Source organism: Belonocnema kinseyi, chromosome 10 (assembly GCF_010883055.1).
Source record: "Belonocnema kinseyi isolate 2016_QV_RU_SX_M_011 chromosome 10, B_treatae_v1, whole genome shotgun sequence".
NCBI lineage: Eukaryota > Metazoa > Arthropoda > Insecta > Hymenoptera > Cynipidae > Belonocnema > Belonocnema kinseyi.
In genome coordinates this window covers 103,472,192-103,488,023 of record NC_046666.1, presented here as the reverse complement: position 1 = coordinate 103,488,023, position 15,832 = coordinate 103,472,192, and the positions used below count along the sequence as shown (strand labels likewise).

Here is a 15,832-nt window from a genome sequence, read left to right as displayed (position 1 = left end):
GCCGCTATCGTCGTGATTTCATAAAAAGTTCTTGGGCTTTCATTTTGTGCTTCCTTTTAATACTTTTAGCCCGAGTACATTTATCGAGAAAATGGACTAGGGAGTGGAGGGCTTCCAGCTCCCTCGCCGGTTTTGGTAATATGGAAAGATGAGGATATTGCATTATATTTATTGGCAGAACTTTGTCTTTTCTCTATGTGCAATGCATACTCGAGAGCTTCGCTGAGATCTTTGGGGTTCCTAATATCAACGAATCGAGAGTAGTTTGCATCTAATCTAGTCACAGGGATCAACATGATATCATTTGCCTTTTCTCTCCCATCTTATCTTTTATCCCTGACGCTCTCGCGATCCACGCCTTTTGATTTTCAAAGTACGGGCCTTATAAGCATAGGTTCAGTCGTCCTTGTTATAAACACAGCTTCGTCGTATACATCTTGGATGAACTCCTTTAAGGGTGAAGTTTTGACATTAAAGTCCGGTCTATTGTAGGTGCTGAACTGTAAGATCATGTTTTATAGCAGGCAATTCATGACCAGGCTGGCGTATAGACTCAACCCTGGATTATGTACGGTTAGGTTGGGGGCACTCTTCAAAAGGCTCCCTGCTCTATTTTAATTCAAGCGTTGTCCCGGGCCTGTCGCGGGGTTCTGGTTGACTGAGTGGTCCCCTCGATTCAGGAGTCCCATTCGGATAAGTCATTTTCAGCAGTTCCCCTTTTTCACAAAGTTCGTTTCAGGCCCTTTTTACCTCTCAGTTTCCCCCTTCTTTTTAAGAGGAGAGAAAGAAAAGAAAGGAAAAAATCTAATACGGGGATTGTGTTAAGCTTCTATTTTCCTACGTCTACGTTTAGATGGGATTATCCATACCTTCGCAGATTATTGTTTCAGCATGGGAATCTGTATCAGAATTTATAATCACTAGCTCTATACCTGTTTCCCTTTTGAGTTTTGCCTTTTCAGCCCTACGGATTTGTTTTTGCAGGAGATAAATATTGGAATCAAAAATCGTGCTGAAATCGTCCCAATTGGTAATTTCATTAAACTTGTTTCCTTCTCTTTCAGGAGGGGGTTCACAAATGTAATATTAACCGGCATGTTGCTTATGATACCACTTGCTAAAACAACACTGCTGACCTTATGTACAATCAACTTGTTTAAAAGAAAACTTTTCGCTCAATAAGACGAATATTCAGCCGCCATGATTCACTAGCTGTTTGTAATCCTCCTTTGTTTGAAAAACATCCAAATCGAACATTTTATTTCATTAATGAAAAATAGAATATTTAATTAGTATTCTCGAGGACAATCAGTCAATTAGCATGATTTGTTATCTGCTTGACGATCGATTGTTGGTTCAGTTAGCACGACTTACAGCTGCGTGAAATCCAGATCCCTCGAGAATATTAAGAAAACATAACCGTCCAATTCGTATATCTCATTCGTTTGAAATTCTTTAAAAAAAGATAGATCTGATAAACTAGCTTTATTTTTAAATGATAAAAAGAACTAATTGGTTAGTATTTGGTGGTTAGTAATAGCGAAGCCGGCGGTAATAGCGCAATCTATCCCTCCGCTGCCACCATCAGTTTGTTCCAACCCCAGTATAATATTTAACTTTCCTGTAATTTTTCCAAAAAAAATTCAACCAAAAAAACTATTGCCGTTGAATCCGGTGAGCGTTCTTGAGTTGAGGAGAAATCTACAAACTGAAATCAACCGTCATCTTTGGTCGAGGTTATTATTTTTTGGAGACTTATCCATCTACTCTCGTCCAAAAGATGATATTAGCTGATGCTCAGATGAATGAGCAATCCTTTACAAATATTTAAAATAATTTAGTAACTGTTAGCAAGGGTGGTCAGTCAATTAGCATGGTTTAATGGCTACTTGATGATCATTTGAAAAGGATTCAGTTAGCATAATTTTTATCTGCGTGAAATCCAGATCCCATCAGAACAGTAAAGTACATTTTTACGAACATTTAAAATATGTAATTTACTGTTAGCAAGGATGATCATTCAATTAGCATGGCTTAATAGCTGTTTGACGATCAATTTAAAAGGATTCAGTTATCATAATTTATAGCTGTGTGAGATCCAGATACCTTAAGAACAGTCAAGAATTTTTTACTCGACAATTATACTCACAACTATAACAATGATGAATTAACTTTAATTGAAAATAAAACCGGAACGATACCGGACTCATCATACGGCTTCACGAGACATAATCCTACCTTTAGAAAAGGGAGCGAGAAGGGTCTAACTTTTCTTATGCCCTTGCCTAATGGGCTATTTCGTCATTTGAATACACGCGCGCACACTTGGGTACCACGCGTGAGACAGCCTTCCCACTGTCGCAATTTTACTGGTTTTTTAAAGCCTGTTGCATAACTGACTTTAAACTGAGAGACTGAGACTACCTTAAAATCGCTTCATATCTCTTATGCTTTAACCCTTAAAACGTAAGCACCAACGTTAATAGTAATTTATCCTTTTTTTTAAATTAAATTCGCGGCACCGTCTTAGTCACTTTTTACTCGAATGGACGCAGCCTTCGTTTAATTTTAAGAAAAATGCACTTCGTTGTTCAAGTTTCGTTTTAACGTCTTGCCAGTGGTTTCAACGCGCCCAAGTCAGGAGACGGGAAAAGAAAACCCCGTTTTACACTTCTCTGTGTTTTTCGCTTTCAATGTCGCGGCGCCGTCGTTATCATCTTATATCGAGGACGCGGCCATTGCTTCAATTTCAATTGGAAAACGAAGAGCAAACCATATGCCGTTACGCGAGGTACAGCGGTCAGCAACTCGAAGGGCGCGAAACTCTTCTCGAATTCACACAGGATCTGAGGAAATACTACTTGCCCGTCACAAGTAACTCGTACGACTGTCTTGATGGATGCTTTTTGTCGATTTCCTTTCGGTGGTTGAAAGTGGGGAATTTCGATGACCAAGTTATTTTTTTGGTGTATAGGTTGGACAATATGAAAGTTGGACTTTAGCTTGATCGCTTAAAATTTGTTCTTCTCAGCAGCTACCTCTTCTCTGTTATCAAATTGTATTTCAATCGAACTGCATTCCGCTCAGGTTTCAGTTTGCAGTTTTTTTCAGTTCGCAGTGTCTCAGAAAATAATTTATTACGATATTTACTTTCGAAATCTAGTTTTTATTTCATGTGCAATTACTGCAGGTCTCACCTTTCAATTTATCGATGTAAATTTGTATTATGTGAGACCCCCTTTTCAAGTTGTTAAAAATGGTTTAATTCTGAAACTGCTCTTTGCCCCATTAAAATCTGTTCATTTTCAAGGAAGTTATAGCCGTCTCAAGTTTTCTCGTTCAGATGGGTGGTTTAAGCTGTGGAGAAATAAATTAAATAGGGTGACTGCGAGAGATCATCGAGTCTAGAAGGGTTAAGGAAGGCAGGAAAAAGGAATTGGGTTTCTGTCTTTCTTGAAAGAATAAAATTACGGCTTAAAATTTTTAACCTGCTTAAATCTCCTTAGTTTTAGATAGTTTGTTTTCCTTTTTCTTTAAATTAAAATTTAGTATTCCAATCAAATTTTACTATTTTATTAATTGTAGTTAAAATATTTATCTTCTTTAGCTTAACATTTTTTTGGTACCTGTTTTGTACGTAATAATATAAGATTTAATTAATAAGTATAAAAAGTGAATTATATATGTTTACAATAGGAACTCATCATAGCTAGTACTTTATGGGGTCATAAGGGCAGTGTATACGTGATTCTAGGAAATGCACCTCAATTCACCCGCGCATAACTCTGAAAGTATTCGCTCAACGGAAAAATGTTTCAGACGAAATTTGTAGAGATTTTAATCCGCTACATTTACGAAAAGAACTATTTTTGCGCAAATATAGTATGTTGTTTAAAATACTAAAATGAACGAAAATAATTGAAACGAACTTTTTCGGATTTAATGCAAGTTAAAAATACCTAGCGCCGCGGGTGAACTTGGTTTTTGATCATCACCTACGGACTACGTCAAAATTAGGAGATGGTGTAGTTTAAATTTCGTCTATTATACTTGTTGTCCTTAAACAATGACCGTGAGCATTGCAAGTGGCATTAATTGCCTCTGGGTGCTTTCTTAGATCTACGATATGTCGCTCCATATGTTTTTAGTCGCCTACTTCCTGATAGTTTAAGAAGTTTCTTACAATGCAACAGGTGTGTAATAAAACTGCTTTCTGAGCTGCTATCGATAACATAATTAATCCTGAATGTTCAAGATGTTCAAATGGTTGAGTTCATCTTGCGTGTTCATTGGCTGTAACTGAAATCACAATAGAGTCAATAAATGCATGTTCACATTCCTCCATATTGCCTTTACTTCATGCTTTAGGTCGCCATACTTATAAATCTTGGTTGTAAAGGTTGCCTGTCAATTCCGGTTAAGTGGACAATCAATGTCGATGATGTAGACTTCTTCCACCTTTTTTCTCATGCATCACGATGTCTGGTAGATTGGCTAGCATATAATTATCCGTCTGGGTAGTAACATTCTAATCTCAGATGTAATCTTCGTTTCGTAAAACGAGCACTGAAATATATCTAGAGAAAGACATTCATTCTATTAATAGAACGAGGTTTCGGGCGCGTTGTGAACCACATCTTGATGTAATACTTTCTGGCGATAACTTCTGGTGCTGACAATCGTGCCTTGAATCGCCTTACTATAAACTTGATGATTATCTAACGTTTTGGGGTGCTTGCCGTGGATAACTTTCTGTCTCCATTATATTTCTAATACCTCTATGGTTTCTACCCTGACATTCAAAGCCTCCTCTGAGGACAAATTCAAGGACATTTCTTCAAGATCCGCTTTACAGAGGGTGATGTAAAGCGCACACATCTCGCTTGCTGCTAAAATAGTCTCGCGACTGTATAACTTGTGACTTAGACGGTTTCTTCACATCTAAAAAGCCACTACCCTCTATTTCATGGTAGAACTACCCTTTCAATTGCCGAATTACACCAGTGCATTTGGTGATTCGTCATTTTGATGCGGATGGTTCTGTTTCACCTTTCAAGGTCGGTGTTCGACTATTTGATTAGTCCAAAGGAGTACATGAGAAGAGGGATGTCATTGGTGTTGATTGTCCTGGTCTTGCTTGCGGAGTTAAGAGAATTCTTTAAAACCAATCTAAGTCTTGTAATGAAGGCATTCTCTAAGATTTTCTTAACTATATTATGTTGAAAGCCACCATTAGATTCGAGAATACCCAGGTATTTATATGACTCAACCTTTGCCATTGTTACGATGTCATTTTCCTGTTCGTTCTCTAGCTCTGCGTTCCCTAATTCTCCTCTGGTTAAATGCACCGTTCTGCATTTATCTAGTCCAGACTTAATATGGATATAATCAGAAAACTGCTTTGCAACATCAATCACTTACTCTTTTTTGTCTAAAGTGACATATAGCTTGAGGTCATACATGTAGAAAAGATGAGTCAGTTGATGGCCCTTCTCATTAACATGTATTTTAAAGCCTTGCGACGTGCTGTTCAGTGTTTTTCTCAATTATTCCGGGCAAATTATACTCTTTTGACACGGCTGGTAGGGAAGCAAAAAACACAGCGGATGGCATTCTAGTACATTCATATGTATATTTGCATGGATCACGATCACCGCTGTTTAAATTTCACCACGTACTTGTAACGAATAAATATTAAAAAGTAAAGTTGAAACGAGTTCGAAAAATGAAATGTGGTAGGGATTATGGAAGTAATATATTTGTGCCTAAAAAATAAAATAATCTTTACTTTTTGTCAAATTAAGAATAGAAAATATATTTGACTTTTTTGCTATTCTTCTTTCTTCGTGATGTGACTTCTAAGGGTTTACATGACTTCCATTCCTTACAATACTTCCGCCTTCATATTTTATAAAATCTTATCCTTACTATTTACAGTTATTTACAACTAGTTACAGAAAATGTTACATCTAGATCCTTATTCCTGTTTTTTGTGATAACGCAATTTGATACTTCTTCGCGAACGAGTGAGCGAGCGATTGAAAGCGAGAATACAAGTGAGAGAGAAATAGAGACCGAGAACTCAACCGCAACTTAATTTACTAAGGCTACTACATAACCATTGCTAACAAATCTGTACGCTTTGATCTAAGCGGCTTTCATTTCCTTTTTCTTTCACTTCTCCTGTACCTCCATTTTGCCTCTTTTCACATGCATACTTTCACTCTTTCTCATTCGCTCCTCTAGCCCCCCCCCCCCAACACATTCTTCTACTCTTCCCCTAATCCGTCCTTCCCTAGAATCTTTACTACATTCTCTTTCCAGCTTCCTTTATCTTCCGTTCCTCTTCTACACGCTTCCCATGCATGCTGTCATATTTCGTCTTCCCATTCACAGATTCTGCACTTTCTGTTCTATTTTTTTCCCCCAATATATTCCTACCCTTGCCTCGTTTCCCAATCTAAATTTTGCTGTTTTGGCCTTTCTCTCTCCATACCTTTTCTAAATACTTTAGTATTCGTTCCTTTTTTATCATCTTGAAACATTTATTATATTTTGATTCCTCAATCATCTAATCATCTCAATCACTTTTCTTTCTTTCTATCCCCATATCTATGTTCCATAACCTAATACCTTCTTTTTTCTATTCGCCTATCTGTTTCATTCAAATTCATTTAAATTCAACTTTTTCCCATCTAAGTATTTCCGAAATCCTGTAAGTAAGCCCGCCATTCCTTAAGGGTGGCGACCCATGTAACACCTCAAAAATAAGGGTATATTTTGGGATTTTTTGGGGATGAAAAATATAACGAATCTTTCCAAAATATTTTTAATTATAAGGGCAGATGTTGAACATGTTTAGCTGGGAGTTGGGAAATTGCCCGCACTCTAGTTTCTCACAGATTCATCCGAAACGAAAAAATAAAAAAGTTTCTTGAAACTGTTTAAAAAATAATTGTTTACAAATTTTTGTCTAGTTCAGAGAGGTTCACACAGAAGACAATCATTTCAACTATAAGTGTATGCAAAGAGAACTCAATCGGTCAAATAGTTTTTGAGTTATCTTGCAGGCAATGTTGAAAAATGTGAAACCATCAACACTATATTGTCTTTGTATGCCAGTGTATATATCTTTTCGTACCCTATCCTAACTTCTCCCACCACTTTCCTCCTCATTTCTTCTCTTAAGTATGATATTAATATATTAAATAAACGCGGGTGCAGAGGACAGGCTTTCCTCACTCTTCTCACTAACCAGAAAATATCTTTTTCTTGTCCGCCTACCTTCACCCTGTTTTTTGTCTCTCCAAAAATTTCCGATACTTTCTTCATTAATCCCTTTATTCTCTTTTCCCAGATAACTTTTTCAATTTCACCTCGGTCTAATGAGTCAAACGCCGCCTTTAACTCCACGAACATTACTCTCATTGCCATTTTTTTTCTTTTAATCCTGTTGTTTACTAGATAGTTCAGAACATATATGTTGTACATCACCCCCATTCCTTTTCTTAACCCTGTTTGATTCGGTGGCTCAATCTTTTTTTTCGTCTTCTTTCTTCAATTAATCCAACAAAAACGTTAAATATACTGTATACAATGTTGGCATCAGCGTCTAATCCCTATAATGTTTAACCTCAACTCGTTTGTCTTTCTTCTCTATTGCTATCGCTACTTCGTCTTTTCATAAATCTGGTAACCCCTTTACTCTCTATACTCTATTACACATTATCCATGCCTATTCCTTGAGTTCCGTCACTTCATTTTTCCGGACTTAATTTGGAATCTCATCTATACAACGTGCCTTTCCATCTTTCATTATTCCTAAACCTGGACTATTTTTTCCCTTGTTATGTCCTCTTCCTTATCTCTCCCTCTACAATATTTTACTACTTTTAAAACGTTTCTCTCTACTTTACTTAGCAAATCCCTAAAATATGTCCTCCATTCTAATATTTCAATATCGCATAATCAATTCCCATCCCCCTTTCTCCTCCTAAACGTGTATATTCCCCTTCCTCATCTCCTACTAGATTTCTGTTTAAGATAACTATCACAACTCCTCCAAGCTCTTCAACAATTTCTTCCTATCCAAATTCAGGACTTAGTCTTTGGATTTTCTTCCTCTCTCTCCTCTCCATTCCCTTCCTCCTCAATCGCCTGTTCTCGTATTGAAATATCCACCTATTATAATCCTAATCTCTTCTTTATATGGAAGCTTCTATTGTGTTACCAGGGCTTACATTTTTCTTGTACCTTCTTTCCTATTCCTTTACACATCCCCAAACACTAAATTCGTTACAGCTTTAAGTACTTAGAGAACCTTTTTCTCTCGAGGTACTAGTCCTTCGACACTCCAGAGATCCTTGCTAGGCTAGTTTTTAGCGCATGGGTCGCGGGGGCTCTTCCAGAGTGTGAGGTGGGAATCGTACCCGGAAGCCGAAATCTCTTCCGTATATCCTTCCATCATTTCTTTTATCTCCTCTGCTTTATCCTGAATATCTCCGTTTACGTAAACCATCACTATTGTCCACTTTTTTTATCCCATCGTTACTTCTTTTACTAATAATCCTTCTTTTTTCCCCTCTTTTTCTTATCCTTCCCTGTTATACATTCGTTCTTTACTCCTATTACCATTTCTCTCATTTCTCTGCGTTTTTTATTCTTTCTCTTTGAATTTTGAACCTGCCATTAGTAACCTCCTGGAAACCTTTCCCCTTACTCTTTCCCATCCCTTTTCATCTGGCCACGTCTCTATCATTACTACTACGTCCTGCTGTTTCAAATTTCTCATAAACTTCCTATTCTTTCTCTCCAATTCAGCTATATTCCAGTTACAAATCCTCCATTTTTCAGTACATATGTTTCTCTTCTCCTTTTGTCTCTTACTATTTCATATTTTCCTATCTCCCGTTCCTTTCTTCCCTAGTTTCCCGGCACCTCATTTCTCACTACCTCTTCCCTTTCTTCGTTGCAAATCCAACCATACTCCTAGCAATATTCTGCCGTACTTAACCCACGTTTTTTCCCATACTTCTTTTCGCTTTCGCTATTTTCCTTAAACATATTATATATTTTCCTTTTTACCCATATCGAAACCTCCTCTATTTTCTCCTGACTTCCATATGACAATTACTTCTTTGTCATCATTTCCCCCTTCGGTCCCAATTTCTTTATTCTTACTAATACAATTTTTCTCTCTTCGCGTTTCCTTCGCGTTTTTTTTCCTACACTTCGGATTTCCTTTATCTCTAGTTTAGCATCCAGTGTACTCATGCAGTGCGACGCAATTTATGAATTTTATCTCTGCTCTAGGGGCCATTTACAAAATACGTGATCCATTTTTTAGGAATTTGTGGACCCCCCCCCCTCAGTATCCCAATCTTGGAAACTTTTTAAACTGCGCTTGCGTCGCGCTGACAACCCGATTGGTCACTGTTCGCGCGTTGATTTTGAATTATATAACTATTCAAATGTAATATTTATAATAAATAATTATTGAGAAATACCCAAATAGAATTCTCCTAATCCTAAAATAAAATTTAAAGTGAAAGATACAAAAATTAGATTTTAATGAAAAAGAGGTTATGAATTCTGAGTACAGAGAAATAAATCATTTTTCTTTGTCTCGATGATTAATCTCGTCTCTGTCGAGTTTTAAAATGAAATTTTTGTGTATTTTTGACAATAAGACTTGAAATAAAGTTACTAAAGACCTGAACTACAATTACTTATTGATCATTGTATGAATTTTATAAAATGTGTAATACTGTATACAAATAATCAAATCATATTTATGCTATTAAACCTATGCAAAAAGGCGATATAAAGAAAGTTATAAAAAGTCATAAAAAAGTCATAATAAAAAGTCATTAAAAGAGTTCTGATTTTTTTATTTTTGAATTATTTACGAAAAACTGTTTTTTTTCTTCGATTAAAATATTTTGAATTTTTTCACTTCAACGCTCAAAGAAATGGGTAGTTTTTAATATTTTGTGATAAAACTTATCAGGAATATGCATTATCGTGTTCTGCGACGGGTGACGATAGAGAAAGTTCAAAACGTTGCAAAAAAAATTGTTAATAGTTTTTTTCCGAGACGTTCGTGCACAAACAACTTCTAACGGTAATCCGCTACTCCAGCGTTAGGTACAATTTGTGTATCACAACCGAGTTTTTGTAATTAAATACACAGTAAATATAAAAATCATTGTTCAAGAAGTATAAAAAGTGGTTTCCAATGTATAAATTTATATTTTGGTACTAAATATAATAATTATGTTAGAACTCTCCGTATTAAAAAATAATTAAACAAATTTTTCCAAGAAATAATGTATTATAATTTATAAAATTCAAGTTTCCTTGTTTTTCCAAACGTTATTTTGGTGTTTCGTAGTATTTTTTCAAAGAATTTATGTCAATATTTTATAAAATTGCACTGTTTTATTTTATTCTGTCAGTTTTGTAAACAGCGCTTTCAAAAATAGTTGCACCAAAAATAGAATATTAATCAAATAATTATTTTCCTCCTTGATTCAAATTTTTCCATACACAATAATAATGTATCTATTTAATAATATCATCATTATCATTACTGCGATACTTAGAAATACATTTTAATTTTGTTTTTAAGATACTTTTCGTGTATATTAAGCAAGAAATAATTTATTAATTTATTATTACATACCGCATTTCTGCTACATTTAATAACATTTCTTTTCCACAAACTTTCATGCTTCTTTCGTTTTCTACAATTAGTAGAATTCAAATTATTTTCTATTTTGTAATTGGAAAACTTCACTATATTTTTAACATAGAATTTTGGCTATCTATGAGGATAATTTAATCGACCAACTTTTATACATCACATTATATTTTAACGACGTGCTCCGCTGATCGACACAGACTTAACTACACTGATATATTTCATTTTTGGTAAAGAAACAACCCTAGAAATGGCAACATATAAATATTTTCATTAGATAAAAAGAAATATTTATTATAGACCATGATTTTCCCTATTTCTCGTGTTTTAATTACAACACCTCGGCCGTCTGTGAGACACACTCGTACCTAATGCTGTAGTAGCGGATTGCCGGTCGAACCATAGTTTACGCGCGAGAAAACTAAAACATCAACAGTCTCTTAATTGCTATTCCAATTGAGCTAAAACTTTCCAGAAAACTTCCTTGAATCTTTCTGAACAACTTTCTCACTGACAGTTTTCGCTTGCTCAAAATTCACTCGACTCCCGAAACGTTGGAAGTGGTTTGTGCACGAATTATGCAACGTCTCTGAAAAAAAAATATTAACAATTTTTTTAATGAACATTTTGAAATTTCGCTATCCTCATCCGTCGCAGAACATGATAATACATATTTCTGATTAGTTTTATCACAAAATATTTCAAAAACTTCCCATATTGTTGCGATTTGAAGTGAAAAAATTCAGAATATTTTAATCGGAGAAAAAAACAGTTTTTCGTAAATAATTTGAAAAATAAAAAAGCTACGGCATTTCACTTGGCATTTAGCTTAGGACTGTTAGACTAAAACTCTAACCTCAAAATTCCATTGCCCACATTATTTATAAATATTACGAACTAAAATAAGAAGACCCCACTCCCGGAAAACTTAAACGCGTGACATTTTGAAAATTCTCTGATTTCTCGACTAATTTTACATTTCAAATCATTTATATTCAAATACCAGCATTTCAATCTTATTATATTTTTATCAGAGAATATTTTATAAACGGAATAAAACAGTGTTTCATATATAAATTTAAAATTTTCAATTGTATTAATTTTTTTCAAATAAAACAAAATAGATTTTTCTACTGTAAAAGACAACTCTTTAACAATATACTGTAATGTTCAATAAAATAATTGAATTTTTAACATGATAGTTGAATATTGAACCTACAACAAAAGAAAAGAATTTTTAAATCAAAAAGACAAATCTCTAACCAATAAAGGTTTTTTACTAAAAAAAATATCACTGTTCAACAAAAAATTAATTTTTCACGAAAGTGATGCATTTTTACGCAAAAAAAGGAAATTACAAACTAAAAAATTATTTTCTACAACAACAAAAACGGGAAATTTTGTGTACAAAATGTCAATCTGAAACAAATGGAAAAGTTATATTTTCTGTTAAAAAAATAATTCTCAACAAAAAAAAAGAAGAATGTTCCACTAAACAGTTAAATTTTAACCAGACATAAGCCTTTAATAAAGAAAAATTTCACAATGTACTTTAACTTTGACCCAAGTAGTTTAATTTTCAATTTAAAAAGATTAATTTTCAACAAGATAATTAAACTTTTAACCAACGAGAGAAGTTTTTAACTTAAAATATAAATCTTTAACAAAAAAGTGATTTCTTAACAAAGCGATTTTCATACAAAAAATGAAATTTCTTTTAAAACAGAGAAAGTTTCAAATCAAAAAGATAAATTTTCAAAAAATAGTTGAATTTTCGGTTGCTAAAGATTTTAGTCGAGTTTTCACGATCAAACTATGAATTTTTTAACCAGAAATAATTTTCTACCAAAAAAGTTAATTTTCGATCCAAAAAGACGAATTTTTAACTAAAAAGGATCATATTTTAACCAAATTGGGGAATTCTCTACCAAATAGTTGCATTTTTATCCAAAAATATCAATTTTGTACTGAAACAGATGAATTTATAATAAAAAAGAAATTTTTTTTATAAGTGGAACTTTCATCCAGAAAATATTTCAGATCATTTTTCAACACCAAAAATATAGATTTTTTACGAAATAGTTAAGTAGTATAATAGCTTAATTTCTAACCAAACAGTTGCATTTTTATCAAAGAAAGATTCAATTTCTGCTAAAACAGGTAAACTTTAAAATAAAAAAAAAAAACTTAAAAAAAAAGAGTTGAATTTTCAACCGAAAAGTCATCAAAAAAATACAATTTTCTATCCAATATGGCTGACACACAGGGCTAGATGTATGGAGGTACAGCAATAACCAAGTGTATAGATCCTAACTGTACTTTAAATTTATTTCGTATTTAAAAAAGCAGCATCTAATGAAATAATAAAATGGCACCTAATCCTAATTAAAGAATATTTGTCCTAAGCCTGCGCCACGTTATACTACTCGACACCAGGGAAGGCTACACACGTATTAATATTCTCCATTCGTTGGCGCCATCTGTTGGATATCGCCGCGACTAGCATTAAAATTATGCCATGATATAATTTTAATTCGTTATATTAAAAAGATGTCACAACATAATATAAATTCGTTGTTTAACTATGTCAAAGTATAATGAAAATGAAATGAATTAAAATTATGTTGTGGCATAATTATAATTCAACATAATTTTAATGCAACGAATTAAAATTAGCCTTCGAAGCAATGGAACAACGAGGTAAAACTATGCCGAAGTATAGTTAAAAGGAAACGAATTAAAATTATGTCACAGCATAATTCGAAAAAATTGTAAAGTACTTTAAATTTGTTCGTTAACAAAAAAAGAAACAAGCTATTATTTTTATGTTGTTAACATAATAGTAATACGTTACACTATTATTATGCTGGAACATAATTTAAATTCATTTTTATTTCATTCATTAATATGACACTACATTTTCTTGAGCCATTTAAAAGGAAAACGGCTTGCCATAGAACTGTGTGTATTTGACCACTTTGTTATTTTTCAGGTTTTCACATGGTTATTTTCTGGATCAAAACAGGATCAATCATTGCGTATAGAATTAATTAACATTAAGCAAGAAATGAATCAAATTTCCATGATTGATGAATTTCCAAAATACGCAAAACTACAGCGTAAATATAATAAGTTGGAAAATGAGCTGAAAAAAAGAGGTATGCAAATATATTTAATCGGACTTAATTTCTAACATCTGACATATTCAGAATCACTTCGAAATTTGTATCCCAGTCCATTTCGAAGCAAATTTTTATTTCTTTTTAATCTGTGCATCAACTTGGTTTTGTTTACGGATTGAAGATTGAAAAATTGCATTTGATTGAATGGGATCGGATTCATGAAAGCCAACTTCACAAGGGAAAAAATTTTTTAAATGTAGTTCATATTTACACCTACGGATGTTGTGAACTTACTTGATTATTTTATCTTTTTCAGTCAATAATCGTGTGGCTTCCAGAATGAAAATACATGTTACAATCACTTCTATTACCTACGCTCTTAACGTGAGTTGATAAGGTTTCATAATACTTAACATAATTATTTACCGCATGTGTGTGTGTGTGTTTTTGTGGTCCATTTGTATAGTAAAATTTTGTTTTGAAAAAGTCGCACAATAGCCTAAATGGTTCCTTTTATGACCGATTTCATATGAAATCTGGCAGTCTGACTCCGACGATGCCACGGAATTGTTTGGAGCTGAAATGTATTGTTTCCCAAGCAAAATATGACACCCGTCATTTTTTTACATTTTTTTTATAGATTTATTGCAATATAATAAACATATCCTGTGAGTTTCGTCCTCGATTAACTATTTCTTCTTGTAAAAATGGTATTTTTTGGAAATTAACTGTTTTTTAAATATGTATAGGTAACTCTGAAGTTAATTACAAATGTTCTCGATATAAAAACAATTGAATGCACTACAAGAAGAAACTGAATTACGGAAAAATAGAAAAAACTATTTAGTGACATTTCACCTTTGGAAATATCTGGAGTAAAAAAAATCGTGTTAAATATGATTATGGTGTTCGATATAGTTGTTCAGTTTTATTTAATTTGTTAAGATAAAATGGCGATTACTTTCAAATCAATTTATTTTAGTAAGCGAAAAAAATATCTTGACTTCGAAACTATTCACAAGAAAGTGTCATACAGCAATTCTAGTGGCCCATTTGTACAGCTTCATGAGCTGTTTGTTTTTTTGTTAGGGCCTTTTTCCCAAAAAGAAGAATCATTCCAAACGACAGTGTTTGTAAGAATTGTTACTGCTGAATTATTGGTAAGTTGCGCGTGTATACAAATCAGGCAATTACGCCTAGTCAAAATCCATTAAATATCAAAGAAAGGTCCCAAAAAAACTATGTTTGCAAAAAAAGAAAACAGCTAATACATGCATTTATGAAATTGACGACCGGTAAGTTTTCAAAAATTTATAATTCATCATTGCCAAAAGAAAAATGCTCTCCTTGCGACGAATAGGTATTTAATTTTTAAAAAACTTTGAAAACTTTACAAATGCACAAGATAAGACATATAAATCCAGGAAATTTTCGATTAAAAAAGGAATATCTTACACTCCTGGCCTACACAATGGATATCCTGTGAGTGATGTAGAGGTGCTATTAGCATTAGAATATTATTTAAGTGATCACATAGATTGCACCAGAAAAAGTCCAAATAATAATGATGTAATCTCAGTTAAGGAAAATGATGATAGAATTAAAAAAGTAAAAATATATTTAACTCGAAGTATTAGTGATATATATTATTAGTGAATAATGTGCTCGATGGATTCGTTCGTATCTACACATAATCTGCACCGATCAACCACGTCTTGATTCAACACGTGTTTACGATAATTCCTGGTACTAACAATCTTGTCTTGTATTTCAATGACGAATCCGTCCGTCTCTGGATACAGAACACCCTTTCTGAGTCAAATATTGGATGGCTCACTATCCACTTCATTTTGATCTAACGTTTTGGGGCGCTCGCCATGGATGGTTTTCTGCCTCCATTGTATTTCTGATTCCTCTATAGTTTCTGCCCTGATATACAAGGCCCCATCTGAGGACAAATTTAAGGGCGTATAGATAACGTCCGCTTAACAGATGCTATTGTAAAGCG

At 33.6% G+C, this 15,832-nt stretch overlaps 1 protein-coding gene across 1 annotated transcript in view; it reads left to right on the top strand.

Moving 5' to 3' along the window:
- Positions 1–15,832, top strand: part of LOC117182157 (tail-anchored protein insertion receptor WRB-like) — a 143,267-nt gene that overhangs the window by 88,255 nt on the left and 39,180 nt on the right. The window contains exons 2-3 of the mRNA XM_033375207.1: positions 13,695–13,860; positions 14,141–14,208. Of these exons, the coding sequence (XP_033231098.1) occupies positions 13,695–13,860; positions 14,141–14,208 (234 nt within the window). The remainder of the gene's footprint in view (positions 1–13,694; positions 13,861–14,140; positions 14,209–15,832) is intronic.